At 39.3% G+C, this 19,258-nt stretch overlaps 1 protein-coding gene across 5 annotated transcripts in view; it reads right to left on the bottom strand.

Moving 5' to 3' along the window:
* Positions 1–19,258, bottom strand: part of sipa1l2 (signal-induced proliferation-associated 1 like 2) — a 130,950-nt gene that overhangs the window by 22,701 nt on the left and 88,991 nt on the right. For all 5 annotated transcript variants that reach the window (XM_018094269.2, XM_012963665.3, XM_031902979.1 and 2 more), the window contains exons 8-14: positions 17,794–18,370; positions 17,012–17,286; positions 14,562–14,816; positions 12,365–12,465; positions 8,834–8,931; positions 6,705–7,033; positions 1,370–1,594 (exon numbers count right to left, since the gene is read on the bottom strand). In XM_018094269.2, the coding sequence (XP_017949758.1) occupies positions 1,370–1,594; positions 6,705–7,033; positions 8,834–8,931; positions 12,365–12,465; positions 14,562–14,816; positions 17,012–17,286; positions 17,794–18,370 (1,860 nt within the window). The remainder of the gene's footprint in view (positions 1–1,369; positions 1,595–6,704; positions 7,034–8,833; positions 8,932–12,364; positions 12,466–14,561; positions 14,817–17,011; positions 17,287–17,793; positions 18,371–19,258) is intronic.

Below are 19,258 nucleotides of genomic sequence, written 5' to 3'. Positions count from 1 at the left end.
TAAGAACCTCTAAATGAAATGGCTGCTACTAGCATTTCCAGGTAAGCCACTGAACAGGGAACATTGTGTACTGACTGGAATGTCCATATGGGTCAGATACCCCACTGAGGACGCTCCCTAAAAATGCGGCCTGTCAACACCTCTCCAGAGATGGGTGGACAGACAAGGAGCCTTACCCCCTCACACTGCAGTACCCATTTAAGGAAAAGACTCTAAGGCAAAAAAACCCTTGGTTCAAGAAGACATTTCCAAAGGTCTTTGCAACCCCCAAGACCAAAATTAACCAGACTCCTTCCCAAAGGAGCAGGGTGATAAATTAACCAGACTCTTTTCCAAGGGAGAAGGGTGATAAGAAGAACCAACAAAGACACAGGTAAATTCCACTCTATGGTATTTCATTATTTTGAGGGAGCAGTTCTTTCCAAGGGTGAGAGGTGGGGCTGTCCCAGTGAGTGCTGATATGGAGAGGACTAGGAAAACAGCTTTTTTTCTACTCTGTCTACTAATTAAGTGTGGGTGTTAATCAGGAAAATTCTCAACAGGCTTCCTGTCTCTGGTCTGCAACTTACAATTTAGCACATTGAGTTTGAGAGCTGCTAAACAAGCATTATATGTGATCTAAGTTGTGTGAAAATTAGCTTTTAGCGGGTGGATGTTAGAAACCAAAAGGTGTTGAAACTTAAAAGGCATCACACAAGGTAGAAATTGCATTTGGAAGTGAGTGGGTTTGTTGGTACTGCTCAATGTGCATCCTGTCAAATGTATGCAATCTTTGAATAGTCTTTTCAGGGAGCATTTACTTGTAAGAGATGCAGGTGGATTTTCCTCTTGGAAGGTAAACTGCAGAATCTAAGGTGGCAGCTTTCAACATCAAGGGGGACTGCAAATATAGGGAATGTTAGCCAATCACTGATAGAACCCAGTGAAGTAGGTTATTCACAGTTTAAAGTAGAAATAGGGGATAAAAGGGCAGGGTGGCTGGTCCACAGCTAGTCTACAACAATAGATTTATGTGAATATGTTGGGGAGGACAGCTCTGGACTGGCCTGTATAGAGCCAAGTGACCCTCAGGGCACCCTTAATCTTCTCAGACTTTGGTCAGAAGGTGATGCTATTTTTTCTAATTTATTATATTTAAAAGTTTAAGCAAAATTAGAAAAAAATAATTGATGTGAATTGCAAAACACTTAGAAGATTGTTTTGAGGAATTTTATATTTGTTTGCTTTTAGGGTTAACATGTCTTTAAATGTAAATCAATATTTCTTCTATAAAATGTTTTTAAATGTTTTTTATTAAATAAAACTATCATATTTTTATACACAGGGATACTGTTAAATGGTCAAGAAAATATATAAACTGTGGTTTTACCCATGACAGTCTGAAATGTTACATTCTTCCGGGTAGGGACTGTTATCAGTCTTTTTCAGTCCAATTACATATTTCCTTACAGCTCCATGGTTTTGGAATGTCTCTGCCATAGTTCCAGTCATTTTCTGGGGGGTGGTATGAGGCAGAATATATAGTTTTGAGGTATTCAGAGTTCCTGCAGGTTTAGGACAGTGCGCTGAAGGGCTCCCTGAATGAAGTGACCCACTGAAAAATTAAAACTATGTTTAGTACAAAACAATACTTTATTAATTATACACATGCCTGTGATGTAGCTCCTTATCTATCCTACATCATACAAATGCACATAGCTGGGACACACCCCACAGTAAACATCAGAACCAGGATTATAGCAGATATGCTGGTGACAGTACACTTGCTGCCTGAAAAATGAGATTTTCTTACCTGAAAAACTTTTTATCATAGGCCCATACTGTCAGTACAGGTTGACTGGGGTTCCTCTCTGGAGGCAGGACAAACTGAAGAAACTTTCTCCAATCTCTTGCTCTCGTGTGACTCCACTTCTTCCTCTAGTTTTTTCAGTTTGTCCTGCCTTGAAGGCATGGATTCAACTTTTGGTATGGGAATTTCATGGATCATTGCTTCTGTGGTCTGTGCCCTGAGTGGATTAATATCAAGTTGAGCCGCATTTTAGTCAGTCAGACAGTATCTCACTGTATGTCTGCGCTTGGTAGAGTCCCTTGTGTGTGCTCCCTCTAGGTTCAGCCCCAGAGTATGCGTTCACCCATAGAATGCTCCCCTTTGATAAACCCTACTGTACAGAAAAATATTCATCAGTTTACTATATGTAGAGCCCCTTGAGTGCACTCCTTATGAATACAGTCCCTCTTACGTACTCCCAGTGTACCCTTGGTGAGCCCTGTGTTTAAATTGGAAGCTTGGAGATGCGATCGCAGGTTCATCCAGGTTGAACTCCCTGTGCGCATACCAGAATGTTACATGCAACATTTACATTCGCCAATGATGTGAGACAGGCTTTTAGTTGCTTAGAGGTTACCCTGGATTCCTTTGTAACCTCTCAGACTATTAGATGCCTTCCAGTTGGAATTATCTGTAAAGGTCGACCACTTCTGGGTAGGGTAGGTCTTGAATTTCCTCCATTTGTACACAATCTGTCTGACGATTGATTGGTGGAGTCCAAACTCTTTGTAGATAATCTTGTAACCCTTTTCACCTTTATGGGCATCAAGAACTCTTTTTCTGAGGTCCTCCTACACCTCCTTTGTTTGAGCCATGATGCACATCCACAAAAGTGTTGTATGTGTGATCAGGCATTGCTGGATCCCTATTCTTAAAATAAAACAGGGTCTCACTCACACCTGATTGTGATCCCATTGACTGAAAACACCAGACTTTAGAGTATGGTGTTTTCAGTCAATGGGATGACAATCAGGTGTGAGTGAGACCCTGTTCACCTTCATATTATATGATAATTTTGTTGAACTAGGTTTTCTTCATTTCTTTGAAAATCACATGATGTTTTAAGTCACATTCATATAAAAATATAGAGAATTTAAATGCTGAAGATGCTGGTTTGATGCCCGATTGTCAGTCTGGATAGTCCTGATTTCTCTGGTTTTTGACCATTCTAGACCAGTGCTGTCCAACTGGCGGCCCCCCTCTGTGTGGCCCCCCACCTGTCTGGCTGCTTTGATGGTTTACCCTTGTATAAACTTTAAATGATATCAGTACTGAGATTAACTGACCCCCCTGCATGGTTCTCACCTCAGAGTCAGGCTGTAATCCCTCTGTATTGTTTAAACATGTAATCCCCTGTACTGTTCACACCTTTTAATCTATGCATTGTTTACCCCCTGTAGTGTTCACACCTCAGGCCAGGCTGTAATCACCCCCATTGTTCTCCTGTTCACACCTCAGGCCTGTGTGTAGGCAGCATAGGGTAGACAGAGTAAGGCACATAGGCAGCATGGGGCAGGGAGGGTATGGCACAAACAGGCAGCATAGGACAGGTAGGGTATGGCACACTCAGGCAGCAAAGGGTAGGCAGAGTATGGCACATGGGCAGCATGGGGCAGGGAGGGTATGGCACAAACAGGCAGCATAGGACAGGGAGGGTATTGAACACACAGGCAGGGTAGGGCAGAGTATGGCACACACAGGCAGCATAGGACAGGGAGGATATTGAACACACAGGCAGGGTAGGGCAGAGTATGGCACACACAGGCAGGGTAAGGCAGAGTATGGCACACACAGGCAGCATATGGCAGGCAGAGTATGGCACACACAGGCAACATAGGGCAGGTAGAGTATGGCACACACAGGCAGCATATGGCAGGCAAAGTATGGCACACACAGGCAGGGTAGGGCAGAGTATGGCACACACAGGCATCATAGGGCAGGCAGAGTATGACACACACAGGAAGCATATGGCAGACACAGGCATCATGAGGCAGGCAGAGTATGACACACACAGGTAGCGTAGGGCAGGCAGACTGCTGCCCTATGCTGTCTGTTGGAGGTGAACCTGGCAGGGGTTTGTTCTGGGAGTTTGTTAGCAGTTGGAAATAGCCAGTAAATGGTACCTAAGGTGTGTAATTATTTACTGGGGGTTGCTGTGCTATCCACAGGGGAGGAGAAGTCATATGGATTTTAGGGTGTGCCTTAATAGGACATAATATAATTCTTTCACATATGAATGATGGTTGATATCCCTGCAGTGAGGACCAAGCATTTGGGTTTTTGCTGCACTACCACCATTGTGATAAAATGGGTGTGGTTTGAAGTGGGTGTGGTTTAAAAGGGGGGAGTGGCTTCCATTAGCGGCCCTCCACCATGTATGCGCGAGACATTCCGGCCCTCGGCACCGCAGAAGTTGGACAGCACTGTTCTAGACTATTGCCTGCCTTGATCACTGGATGTTTCCCTGACTACGATTCTGCCTTGCCCTCAGGATACTGCAATATTAGACTGTTTTCCTGCAAATAACTTTCGCATCTGTCCTGATTGCTTTTGTATTTGACCTCAAGCCATGACACATCTCTCTTATCTGTAAATCATTTTTTCAAGCTTGCTAAAGAGCCAATTAGGATCGAAATGTTGTTGCTGCCCGTATTGTGACAATAAAGGCATTTTTAATGAAATAGATGGAGTGCTCCCTATATTCGTTTGGAACTGTGGGTGACTTATCCCCGAAAAAGCCTTTCCACCGGCAGTAAGGTGAATTTGCCAGTGAAGAGGCCTGTGTGAGTTCAGAAAAACCAAATGATACATAGTTCTTTTCACCTTCAATACCCTTTATTGCCAGTGGAAAGGGCTGTGCGCCACTTCATTTCCGAAGTTTCCTCCTGCAGGCAACTTCCTGCGACTTCAGAAATGTGATGCACAGTCACCTTCACCTTCAATTCCCCTTATTGCCAATGGAAAGGCCTTTAGCACCAAATCCAATCCTTTGTTGATTACACTTGCTGATGGGATTTTTATCTCCTCCTGGCCTGTTCTCCCCCCTCATTTTCGGGAGGAGGTGTGGCATACATATCACTGTTTCCTCTAGTGCAGCGCTGTCCAACTTCGGTGGTACTGAGGGCCGGAATTGTTCTGGTCAATGCGGTAAAGGGCCGATAATGAAAGCCAGTTTGACCACTCCCCCTTTTTAAACCACACCCATGTTATCACAAGAGCTTTCAAGACTATATCCACATTAATGGCGGTAGCGCAGAAAAACCCAAAATGGTTGGTGCTCACTGTAGGGATATCACCCTTCATTCATATGTGAAAGAATTATAAAAACTTATAAAAAACTCAACCTCCTCTTTCCCTGTGGATAGCACAGCAACCCCCAGCACATAATTACACATCTTAGGGACCATATAATGATTATTTTAAAACTCCCAGAACAAACCCCTGCCAGGTTCACCTCCCACAGGCAGCATAGGGCAGGTAGAGTATGGCACACACAGGCAGGGTAGGGCAGGCAGAGCATGGCACACACAGGCAGGGTAGGGCAGGCTGAGTATGGCACACACAGGCAGGGTAGGGCAGGTAGAGTATGGCACACACAGGCAGGGTAGGGCAGGCAGAGTATGGCACACACAGGCAACATACGGCAGGTAGAGTATGGCACACACAGGCAGCATAGGGCAGAGAGAGTATGGCACACATAGGCAGGGTAGGGCAGGCAGAGTATGTGCCATACTCTGCCTGCCCTACCCTGCCTGCCCCCCTGCCTATGTGTACCATACTCTCTCTGCCCTATGCCGCCTGTGTGTATGGCACACACAGACAGCATACATTGACACAATGCTGGCACTGCTCCTACAGTCTGTCTGAGGTGTGAACAGGGGAACAATGTGCGTGATTAGAGCCTGAGGTGTGAACAATGCAGGGGTAGAACAATGTAGGGATTAAAAGATGTGAACAGTACAGGAGATTACATATTTAAACAATAAAAGGGGATTACAGGCTGAATGTGAACCATGCAGGGGGCCATTTAATCTCAGTACTGATACCATTTAAAGCTTCTAATAAGGTAAACCATCAAAGCAGCCAGACAGGTGGGGGGCCACACAGAGGGGGGTCACGGGCCGACAGTTGGACAGCCCTGCTCTAGTGTTTTCTGAATGTGACATACATGGGTGGTATGGGCCCCTGACAGTGCTCTTTTAGCCCATGAATTTTCTATCATTGGATTATGTGTACCCTTCGATACCAAAGCTAACACATTGCAATTATGTATGACTGGGACCATGGAGGGAGATTATTTTAATCCTAAATTTTGCTCTATGAAAACAAACAAAATATGTTTTATATTATCTTTGTCCTGTTATGGTTTCCCTTAATTCCAGTGCAACTGCAAATGCAATATGGTGTGTACCTGATGTACTTGCAATTAATACATTTAAATGTACACAATTGGGCCTGTGCTCCACTGCATATTAGACGCAAATGTGCTTAAAATCTTGTGACATGCATTAATCTTATGCTGAACACCAGATATTATGTCTCCTAGAACATTTTCAGCGCAATTGTGTCTGATTTACATCAAAATGCAAGTACAACTGGATCAGATGCACCACTCCCCAGCGACCACAATAACATTTGAGTTCAAGGAAAAAACATGCTAATTGCACTGAAAATTTGCACTTAGCACACTGTATGCAAATGCCCTCTGGGTTCCCTCAAGTTACTAGACACTCAAATCAGAAGATGGGGTGGAGGCAAGGACTGACTTTAGAAGAAAGTACTGTTAATCACTGGTGTACATGCAATGAGTTAAAATTTTCAATTTTCTTTGTAAATTAGCGGTGTTAAATACCTGGAAATGAGTTGTGGTACATACCTGGAAAGTGATGACAGCTCGCTAAGATCACCCATACTTCCATGTACAATGGTTTCTGAAGAATTGTTCCACTGTACCATTTGTTCTGCACCGCTATGTAATGCAGATCTGCTTACTGAATGATGTACTGGTGTAGTAACTTGTGTTGGTATGCTGCATGATCCTGTGTCAATGCCACTATCTGTTGAGGCTCCTTTAATGAAGGTAAGTCCAAGTAACTCAGGATCCATAAAGTCCCCAGAACCAAAATGCTTTTCATCATTGCTACTAGATGCATTACTTGAAAGAGTATTGCTGCTGGAATGACTTGAACAGCTCTTCTCTGCAATCTGAAATACATTTTATTATTACTGCTATTATTAACACATATTTATAAACCACAACAGATGGCTGTATACACTAAACATAGAGATTATATACAAAATACAAATGATAATCAATAAAACATGTAAATAAGGTTTTGCTCAATAGGGCTTACAGTATAAAAGTGGGTATGAGACACATTATGTGGGCATAGGCAAGATCAGGAGTCAGAACACTGCTAGGCTGGAAAAGCATGTTTAAAGGCAAAAAGATTGTTGAGCAAAACTAGTTCCATGCTGGATGTTGCCAACTTGCTATGAGACTTGGAGAACTGAGCAGTATATATGCAAATAAAATTGATAAATGCAAGGTTATACATTTTGGTAGCATAAATGCTAGTTAAACCAGTGGCTTGAATGACTTCTTGGACAAGAATGATATGCAAGACTAAAGTGATTTCAACATCTACAGTAAGTTTAATAGAGGTGTAAAAACCCTATATTCAGTAAACTGTGAATTACAGGAAGCCCACCTCCCATAGACGCTAATTTAAGCAAATTATAGTACATTTTTAAATTTATTTCCATTTTCTCTGTAATAATACAGTTGTAAAATAGTGTCTTGTAACTGACCCTAGGTTGCATGAATCCACAATGGTTGCAAAACAATCCTGCTGGACTTATTTATTTCCTGTTATTTATATAGTGTAACACATTTCCTGCAGACATTATAAGCTATTCCTTTACAGAGATTATACATTATTCCCTGCCCCTAGAGGATCTTACAATAACATCCCTATCACATTCACACACTATGGTCAATTTTAGTTAGAAGCCAATTAACATGCCTGTAGGTTTTTAAAGCATGGGAGGAAACAGGAGAACTCGGAGAAAACCCACAAAGACACGGTGAGAACATACAAATTCCTTTCAAATAGTGCCCTGGCTGGTATTCAACTCAGGTCCCCAGTGCTGAAAGGCAGAAGTGCTACTTACTACTAGTGCTACTCATTTTAAAATGTTTTTTTAGCACACTTAAGGTATGGTGAACAAAGCTACAGAAGAATCCCTTATCGAGAAATAATTCACTGAAATAATTTTACTGGTAACTTGCGATGAGCAAATTTTTTCGGCAAATATGGTTTGACAGAGAAATTCCACATTTCGGCATTAGTGGACTTTTTCATGAAACTGCGAGAAAAAATTCAGCACGTCAAAAATTTGCATCATGAGGAAAAAGTTGCATCAAAAATGTCATGTAAAAAAAAAGTAATGGGCACATAAAAAAGGTGCATACGGCAAAAAAAATCACACATTAGCCACTTTTTTACAAATTTTTCGGTGAGGCAAAATGAGACAGATTTGCTCATCACTACTGGTAAACTGTTCTATTTTATATTGACTGATATCTGCAGCCTTTTGTGATATGGGTCGCCTCTTCGAGCAGCCATACATGTACAGGTATGTGATCCCTTATCCAGAAAGCTTTGAATTACGGCATGCCCATCTCCCATAGACTCCATTTAATTCAGAATTTTTAAACTGATTTCCTTTTTCTCTGTAGTAATAAAACAGTACTTTGTAATTAATCCCAACTAAGATATAAAAAATCCTTATTGGATGCAAAACAATCCTATTGGGTTTTGTTGATTTTTTAGTAGATTTAAGGTATGGAGATCCAAATTACGTAAAGAGCCTTGATCCCGAGCATTCTGGATTAAGGGTCCTATACCTGTACCAAATATTATCAGTGCATGTATGGCTGTCTTAAGATACACCTTTGCCCAAAGTGCGGGATATGTAACTGAAAATGTAATTAAGGCTTACATGTGGATGCTTGCTTGGTGAATTCTTGGTGAGTTCTTTTTCCAGACCTGTTTCCTTGTAGGAACACAATTTGGATGACGATGCATGCCACTTTGCCTCTGTTAAAATATTTAGGCATGAAAAAGAAAAATTAAGGATTATAAAAATGACAACATACATGATATCAAAATGAAAGTCTTCACAATAAATAAATGAAACGTTTCACTGTGTGAGGTGGTTGAAAACTAAAAAAGCAGTAGCCATGAACCTACCTCTTTGCAGGATACTCTATACAATAGGGCAGATTTATTAAGACACGAACGCTTGGAGCATTCATTCAAACCCTCCGAGCGTATTTTCGCCTATTTTTTTGCACTTGTGGGACTTTTTTGTACACTTTTTCGTTCTGCCGCTGTTTACAATCGTTCAGTACAAAACTTTTGTGACTTTAGGATCGCCAATACGATATTATCGTGACTAATACGATTTTTTCTTAAGCATTTTCGTGATATTTGTGATCTTCAGAAATTATCATATCCAATTCGAATTTTTCCCATTTGGGATTCGAACTTGTGTTTTAATGAATCAGCCCCTATGAGTACATACTGAGAAGAAATTGTTTTTTCTCTTCAGCTGCATTTTTTTTTTTTACCAAAATTGCAGTGATATCACAAGAGGTATTAATGTAGGGAATGGTTTGTCCCTTATATTCTCATATAATATAACATAGCAATTACCTTAATCGTGTGTATGATGACATTTTATATATTATGAAAGAGACATTCTGTTACCGGTTCACTATATAACTATGCCTGAATGTACTCCCTTTCCCACATAACCCAAACTGTTGCAGCAAATGTTATATATATATATATATATATATTCTGTGTTGCTAAGCTTTTTATAGAAGTACCCAGCTGTTGCACTACATACAGGCAGAATAGAGAAGTGCAGGCTGGTTGCCAAACAGTTGTCCTTTTAATACTACAAAATTGATCTTACCATGCTGAAATAAAGTGCCTCATTCTCTAAAGGAACTACTTTAGTGAGACCGAGTCTATGCTCACAACCTCTCAAAACTATATAATAACATGTACAACATGTAGTTAACCCTGCACCTCCACCCTCTCTCACTGCTGTTTTATTAAAAATGGTCACTATATTATATATGGTGTAACCAAAATAACACAAAAATACAATGTAGTTATTTAGTTAGTTATTTTGTCACTTATGCGAGATATAACTGTTGCACAAGACCTTCCTTTTAATAAAGATCTCTAAAAACACATTTATTTAGAGAGGTTTACCCTAATCTAGTTTAGCAATACCCTGTGCCACACCTCTCACAACTCTGGTCATGTCCATTCCCACACCTTTTGTCTCAACGCCTTCTCCTTGTAGATTGTAAGCTCTTTTGGGCAGGGCCCTCTTCACCTTTTGTATCGGTTATTGATTGCTTTATTTGTTACTCTGTATGTCCAATGTATGAAACCCACTTATTGTACAGCGCTGCGGAAAATGTTTTTTTTCTCCATTTCCATATTCATGAAGTACATTAAGCTATATCTCAGTTTTCCTATAGAGAAATGTACTAGCCATTGTGTTAGCCATTGACCAAGGCAGGAAAATCTTTATACATATTTTTATTATCTCCAATGCACTTTTTTTGCGAAGCCAAATCAGTAAAAGTAGAATTAATTTTTGATAAAAAAATATTCTAAAGTCAAAATTTCTGTATGTGTGTATAATACATTTTAAATTTTTTTGTTCTTAAAGGAGACATTTTATATAAAGTCCATATTCAGTTATAATATTCACCCGCCCTCAAAATGTGAAATTATGCAGAAAAAAAGCTGTTTTGAAAGCATTTTACAACTGCATAGACAACCTCTCAAGTCAGAAACCAGAGTGAAATGAAACATGGGAGTGTCGCTTCAGTCTCCTACAGGAAGTGGTCACAGCACTGACTGACAGGCTTTAGAGAGAGGAGAGAACAGACTGCCTGTGACATCACAAAGTCCCACCCACCCTAGGCATATTCACTGCACTTTAAGTAGCTGCTGCTCTGTTACTGAAGTCGATCAGGGCCTGCGGCTCCCAGCCACATACTGAAGAGTCTATACCTGAAGCTCGCAAAAGGGATGGGTAGAGCACAGTTTTCAAGCAGTTATGGACATATATGAACCCAAAGGTATTAAAATAAAAGCACTTACTTCTATTTTACATTATTTTACATGGTTTAGTGCATTGTAAAAATGTATGGTATATGTCCCCTTTAATGACCATAACTATTTCAATATTATATCCTTTAGAATAAAGCAGCAATTAGCAGTAAATCCTTTTCTAGTAGGTTTGCACTGCAGGGTTAAGTTGCCATCTTTGTTATTGAATTCCAGCATAATTGTAGTACAGGTATGGGATCCCTTATCCAGAAACCCATTATCCAGAAAGCTTCGAATTACAGAAAGCCCATCTCCCATAGACTCCGTATTAATCAAATAATTCAGAATTTTAAAAATGATTTCCTTTTTCTCTGTATTAATAAAACAGTACCTTGTAATTGATCCCAACTAAGAAATAAATAATCTTTATTGGATGCAAACAATCCTATTGGGTTTAATTAATATTTTATTGATTTTTTAGTAGACTTAAGGTATGGAGATCCAAATTACAGAAAGACCCCTTATCCAGAATACCCTTGGTCCCGAGCATTCTGGATAACGGGTCCTATACCTGTACTAAGATGCACAATGGTCACAAGCTCCAGGCGGGCAGTGATCCTAGCATTCCCTTCAATGCATGCACTTAATGCACAATTAATCAGAATGGGTGGGTGCATTGGTGCTGCAGCAACCTCTTAGCATACCTCCCAACATTTAAAAAATGGAAAGAGGGACAAAAAGAAACTAACTAAGATAATCATAGCAAGCTTTCAGAAAATTTTAGTTCCCTTTTCAAGCTGAACCTTTTTTGGCTAACTAGGATAAACATAGCAAGCTTTTTGTTATTTTTATTTCAAAAGGGTTACCCTGTAAACATTTTGACTGGCTAGCACGGTACATCACCTTTTCCTGCATCTGTCTGAAAAAATTAAAAGCCTTACAGCAAATATAAATGGGGGAGGTTGGCTGGCCGAAAATGTCAAATATTTGTTGTGGTGCCAGTATCTTATGGTATTTTTTTACTATTTCAAATACTGTTTCTGTTCACCTGAAGTGGTTTAGGTTTTGTATGTTATGACTTTACTTTGCGTTCCATAAAGTCCATTATCAGCATTTCTTAAGATAGCATCTGCTGGTATTCTTTTCTAGATTATTTACTACAAAGTTTAACTGTTGCCAAGGAGTTTTTGAGTGACCCAGAAGTATTCTGCTTTCAGGTTTTTATTTTTGTTTACCTAAACATACAAGAGTCATGTGATGCTCTGTTTATTTGTTATAAGATTGAGAAAAAGTTAATTTTTTATCTGCAACCTGAATAAAACAATATGCATTGTCTGCATAATACTGTTAATATGAAGGTTAACATTCCCTTTGAACTTTTTTTGCTTACCGGAGCAATTTATTAAATCCAAGCTTTCTTCACTGTCTATAAAAACTTCACAATTGACTGGAGTTGTGATCTGATTTTCAAGAAGCAAAGGAGATGGGCACCTGTTAGAATTACACATATTTTTAAAATGTTAGTTGGTCCACTATGTGGATACACATATTAATATAAAATAAAAAACATGAGTGACATGCAAGTTAGGGGACTGATAGGGTATGTGTGCGAACCCTACCCACCCCTTATGAATACAGTGCTGTCAAACACAGACAGCAATATTGTCAGTTATTTGTGCTCTGAAATGAACAGAGACCTGTGGCAATTTAAATACAGCAAAGTGTCCAAAGAGCAAAACACTTTTGCACTTTGCACACTGCCTTCTCAGATATAAATAATCCCTCATATCTAAAATTTCCATCTCATTATTGCAGTGTACACTTCTGGGTTTTAATCCTCCAGTTAATGAACATAAACTCCATGGTCACTCCACCCCATTATTAAGTTTATCCATAGGCGGAGGGTAACTTTTTTTCTTAGGGGAGGCTAAAGATGGGCCATACATAGACTGACCTAAAACTAATGTGAGACTTAGTGGATTCGCTGCTGGTGTAAAAAATAACCCTATCAACTACCTCTTGTGGTTCTCATTGACTTCTAGGGATACAGTGCAATGGCTTGGGTGGGAGTGCTTTTTTCACACTAAAATGTTTAGGATATAAAAGTATTCATACATGCACATACACATGCTTCTGTGAGGGGTTCTCCATCCATTTGTGTTGGTGATCAGTTAGCTTCAATGCTTTTTAGTAAGTTTTATAGTGATAAAGGCAGTGGGTACTGACATCCCAGGCACATTATATACAGTGAAATGCAGTCTATATTTACAAAAACAGCACATTATATACAGTGAGATGCAGTGGGTACTGATGCCAGATATTCAGGCCCTGGCACTATAACAATGGCACTGAAACAGAACATTGGTTGGTTTCCCAGCTATGCAGTCTCACGAGGGCTCCACTGTAACTAACTAGAAATGAACAAAACAGTGACAAAAGTAAAAAAAAGTAAGTAACAACCATATATATATATATATATATATATATATATATATATAAAAGCACAATTAGCTTTTTAAGTGGAAAGGGTTAATTTAGGCCTGTAACAAGAGTGATAGGCATATTATAGATGCCAGGTGACAAAAAGCTATTTAATTCCAGCTAGTGATTCAGCCTTTAGAACAGTACAATATAATACATGTGGGAATGGGATGGAATATTCAGCAAAAATTCAGAGTTGGTGAGGTTCTTAGGTAAAGTTACAGCCTGCAGATCCTTCTTATCAGGTCTTCATTTCTGCAGTGCCTACATCTGTGCCTTGATTGGTCAATTTTTAGCTATGCTCTGATTGGAGAAGTCACAAGACAAACGATCCAATCAGAGCACAGAACTGAAGCTTGCAGAAAGGAGGAATGTGCTAATGCAGAGCATATTATTGTTTGTAGATATGCTTTACATTTTAATTTTGTATGTAGGTAGGTGGGCAGAATGTGGACATACCCTCTAATGCCCTCTAGGTTGCACATCTGCACATAAGATACACAGTGTTTGGAGTACAGGGTTGCCACAAGGAGCTGAGGAGTCCTATACTTACTCCCCTTTGTCTTAGAAAACAGTTTCTAGATTTTGCCTTACTTGATAATAAACAACAAATTCATTGTTACTTGTTACTATCAAGTCCCTATGTGTGCGGCACTCTTTCTATTATATATATATATATATATATATATATATATACACAGAGAAAAACAGAGCACACCCTAATAGTAATCAACTGCCCCGGGTGCTAGCAAAAAACATGTATAAAGCAAGACAGTGAGCCGCACACACAGGGACTTAGTTAGAAAACAAAAAAAATTTTATTAATGAAAAAAATCCAATTTTTTTCATTAATAAATTTTTTTTTGTTTTCTAACTAAGTCCCTGTGTGTGCGGCTCACTGTCTTGCTTTATATATATATATATATATATATATATATATATATATATATATATATATATATATATATATATATATATATATATATATATACTGTATATATATATACATACATACAGAGAGAGAGAGAGAGAGAGAGAGAGAGAGAGAGAGAGAGAGAGAGAGAGAAAAAATTGAATGAATTTCAAGATTTATAGAAATGCATTACCCTGCACCATCAGTCATTTTCTTGTCAAAGGATGTACTGTGAGAGATACCAGCCTGACATTGTTGGATGAACTGCTGGCAAGGAAGTTTCTCAGATGTTCCCAAAACTGGAGAGACACAAGAAACAGGCTGACACACAGGACTCTGCACATGATGCCATGTGGTATGACGCTTGAAAGGGGTTTTGTATTCACAAGTCTCTTCATTGTCAAGTTTGTATTCGACCACAGGCATTCTGGACAGTTCTGAACAGCCCCTAAAATGACAGAACACCATAAAAAGTGTGAGAAACAATAAATAGGCTCCCATGGCAGTTAATAAGAAACAAATGCACACTAGAATCCCATTTGGTCATAACTTCCTATGTTGCTTTGCAACTCTGCATGTAGAGAAAATGTACAATGTTGGCCTGTGGCTTTTCCATGTACTAGAAATGCAGCCAGTGAGAGGGCCTTATGCATGGGTGCTAAGACTTAAAATTGTGGGCTTCCTATTCAATTACATATTTATAAAAGGATAACTGTAAGAGGTTGAGCTTAAAGGAATAGTTCAGCATTAAAATGAAACTGGATTAAAAAGATAGACTCCGCAAACTAAAAAAAAAATCTCAATATAGTTAGTTAGCCAAAAATGTAAAAGCTCCAGTAAACAGAAGTCTAACATAATATCCAAAATCTATTTCCTCCTTTACAGCCCTGTCAGTACTTGCTGGGATTAGATCCCTGGACTGTTCTCTGCTGGTGCTGAGCAACTGGAGGTCCTTTGTGCAGTCCTGTTTGGTTTTCTTATAGTACCTGTTGTATTCTGTTTCCTTTATCCACTACCTTGTTATCTCCATGTGCAGTCCATTATTTAATTTAGACCCTTTATAAGCCTGCCCCTGGCCATTGCTTCTTGCTTGATCAATAAGTTGTTGTCTCTTGATCTTTCCCTCCTGTGTTCCGTGACTCATTGTACCAGAGGTTCCATCTCATTCCTAGTCTCTGAGTCTCCTCCTGGTTCCTAGTCCCCCTTAGCAGGCCGGTCCAATACCCACAGGACATGCGGGTCAGGGCCGACCTTGGCACATCACTTGTGGGTCACGAGCAGGTTCCGGTTGAGATCTTCTGCTCACTCTCCCCGCCTGCGATCTAGATACAGGGCAGAAGCCAGGTTGGGTAGGGTTTGGGTTGGGAGCAGGCGTGTTAGGGTCGGCTACAGGTTGAGTTTTTCCTGACCCGCACATCAGTTAGTCCCCCTCTTTGTTCTTGAGTTCCAGTGCCCTTTACAAAGCGTTGCTCTTTTTGCTACCTCTGCAAAAATGCAGTATATAAATAGTCACTCCAAAGCAGTGATCCCCAACCAGTGGCTTGTGAGCAACATGTTGCTCACCAACCCCTTGGATGTTGCTTAGTTATTTTTGAGTTTCTGACTTGGTGGCAAGCTTTGGTTGAATAAAAAAAACAAGATTTACTACTAACTAAAGCCTCCTGTAAGCTGATAGTGTGCATAGAGGCTATCTAATAGCCAATCTCAGCGCTTATTTGGCCCATGTTGCTCTCCAAGTCTTTTTACATTTGACTGTGGCTCACAAGTAAGAAAGGTTGGGGACCCGTGCTTTAAAGAGTTACTTCTTTAGAGTCCCTAGTAAAAACTCTAATTTTTAGGTGCCTACTGGGGAAGGGATTTCCTCAAGTAGAACAATGACCTCAAGTAGAACAATGACCTCAGCTGTTATTAAATGGTCAAGAGGGGCAGGCCCAGGGCCCACTAGGACTAAGGGGCTTACCAGCAATATTATATCAGCTATACCTTTTAAATAAAACATCCACAGAAATGGTAAACTCATTTTAATGTATTCAAAGATCTCTTTAACATATGCAGGCTGCACCTTGTGCTTAAAGGGGTTGTTCACCTTTAAATGAACTTTTAGTATGATGTAGGAAATGCTATTCTGAGACAATTTGCAACTGGTCTTTCATTTTTATTATTTGCGGTTTTTGAACTATTTAGCATCTTGTTCAGCAGCTCTCCAGTTTGGAATTTCAGGTGCTATCTGGTTGATAGGGTCCAGTTTAACTGAGCAACCTGGCAGTTATTTGAAAATGAGACAGGAATATGAATAGGGCCTAAATAGGACAAATAAGTAATAAAAAGTAACAGTAACAATAAAACTCCAGCCTCACAGAGCAATAGTTACTTGCCTGCCGCGGTCAGTGACCCGCATTTGAAAGCTAGAACGTGTCTGAAGAGAAAGGCAAATAGTTCAAAGTCTATATAAAAAGAAGACCAATTGGAAAGTTGCTTAGAATTGGCCATTCTATAACATATTACAAGTCAACCTAAAGGTGAACCACCCTTTTAATAAGAACTGTATCCTGTGCCTGCCAGCACTCCCTCGTTATGTATCAATTCAGATAAGCAGAGCATTAGTAAAAAAAAAAGGAAAAATAAAAAAAACAATGCAATTACCTTCTAGGAGATCCATCATCATATGGTTGTATAATAACCACTTTTACAGCTACTGAAGTGCGAAGGAGTTCAATCATTTGTTCATGAGTTAAAGTAGCCACAGCGACTTTGGAGATCTCAACTAAACGACTTCCTTGCCTTAGTCCAGCTTTCCATGCAAAGCCAAAAGGTTCCACATCTGCAACTATCCCTTCAAAGTTTACATGAAATCCCAGTTGGCCAAGCCCATTCCTATGCAGGGTCATTTCTGTTGTTTCACATCCTTTGGTGACAATCTAAAAAGGAGCAATGGTTTTTGTAAATTACACAAATGCATAGTGATTGGCCTAAAGTTAATATGCAACAAAGAGTATGTGTACTGGTGTGTGTATATATATATATATATATACACACTGTATATACAGTATTATAGAATGCTGTAAAGTTATGGGTCTGATAGGTGGGCCTGTACAAAGCATTGGAAGGCAAAGTAATTTGGTTTATAGATTCACATAACTCTGTACCGTTGAAAACCTTTAAGTATATTGTTTCTCCTGTGGGTAGTTCTACAATACTATGAAATGGCCCAACCAAGCCAGGGTTTGCTTGAGAAGAAGACATATAGTACAAGTGACTATCCCCCCAATTTTATATGCAATAATGAATAACACTGGATGCTGGTTTTACTTTGAGCTAAACAATTATCATTAACTTAACAAATGACCTCAATAATGCAGGCATTATTGTTTACAAATAAAAGCATTTCTGAAGTAAATAATAATATGTTCACCATTAAGACTTACTTCCAATCTCTGAACAACATCTCTCGTATCTTCAGAGCAGTTATTTATGAAAGACAATAGGATACACTCCCCTCTCTCATAAAAAATTTTAATAGTCTTCAGTCCAGATGCCCAGCCAATAATATCCCTGCAGGAGCAGTTAAACACCACATTTCTAGATTTCTCTTCAACAAGGATGACAAATTCATTGGATATTCCTAAGATGCATTTAGTGTCTGCAGAAAGGCCAAAGTCCCGTGCAATAACATGCCACAAAATAGCTCCAGTGCTGTATAAATAAGCATCTCTCTTGGGTTTTACCCTTTCTTTCCTTTTTGCGCCAAGGGTGATAAAACTAAACTTCCCAGAATTATCTACAGTAGCTGTTGTAACGAAATTTTCGGCAAGATCCTTTAGATATTCTTGACGGGTTCGGGTTGCCATAGTTTTAAATTTTTCTGACTTGTGCGCTGCATTCTCTGCATTAATTACTTTTGCCAAAAGAAAATCCCTAAAAACAGCTGATTTTGGGAACGTCACTCCTTTGGGTATAGGTGGGCCAAAAGGTGGGACTTCCTTTGATCTTGAAACAACAACACTAAAAGTGAGGAAATAAAGCATATTAAAAAAAAAGGCTCAAATAATTTTACATTTTGCACTTGCATTTGTCAATGAAGCCTTTTAAGGGTTAAAAAACACTTGAGATGGTGGAGAACTATATAACCACCTCCTCAACTTTTTTCAGACACACATTCTCGCATGTTCCATACAAATAAGAAGTCATATAAATAGTGGGTGCAAATCATTCAGAACTTTAATGAAAAATCAGTCAGTCTTTGACATCAGCTTTACTTTTAAATACAATTACAGCAACCACTTAACTTGAATGTCTTAATAGAGCCTTAGAACCTTTTTAGAAGCTAGTGTCCATATCACAGCTGTTTCAAATAATCATTTTATTAAACTAAAGCCTTTATTAGAAGTCCTTTCCAAGTTAAACATGAAACCCAAATTCCTTTTTTTATAACACATCCATACTCATTATAAAGGCATTTAAAAATTTGAGCAGTTGATCATATATTGCCTACCCCGCCTCTATGCCTTAGGCATAAAATAACTAAAGCTTTCCATTCAGCACTACCTATTTGATGTCACTGCACTTCTCACTTTAGTCTTCATCATTTACCTATGTAGCCAGTGCATGGGTATGGGAATCTGGTCCACCGTTCTATCACATAACCAAGATTTTGGCATGATACAAAGCTTGCCTTACTAACAGTGTCCACAAAATGTCAGCTGCCAGCTTGCTGTGATTGAGTAATTCCAAGACTAAATGAAACAAGATTTACACTATTTATATACTGTAAGTGAAGTTTATTTTGCTCAACTAACATGATAGAAAATAATTTTGAGTTATTTCTTAAGGTGACAGGTCCCCTTTAAGATCAGCAACAACTCACTTTACAAAGGGTTTAGCTGTGGATTG

This window comes from Xenopus tropicalis, chromosome 5 (assembly GCF_000004195.4).
Source record: "Xenopus tropicalis strain Nigerian chromosome 5, UCB_Xtro_10.0, whole genome shotgun sequence".
NCBI lineage: Eukaryota > Metazoa > Chordata > Amphibia > Anura > Pipidae > Xenopus > Xenopus tropicalis.
This window is presented reverse-complemented; position numbering and strand designations above follow the sequence as displayed.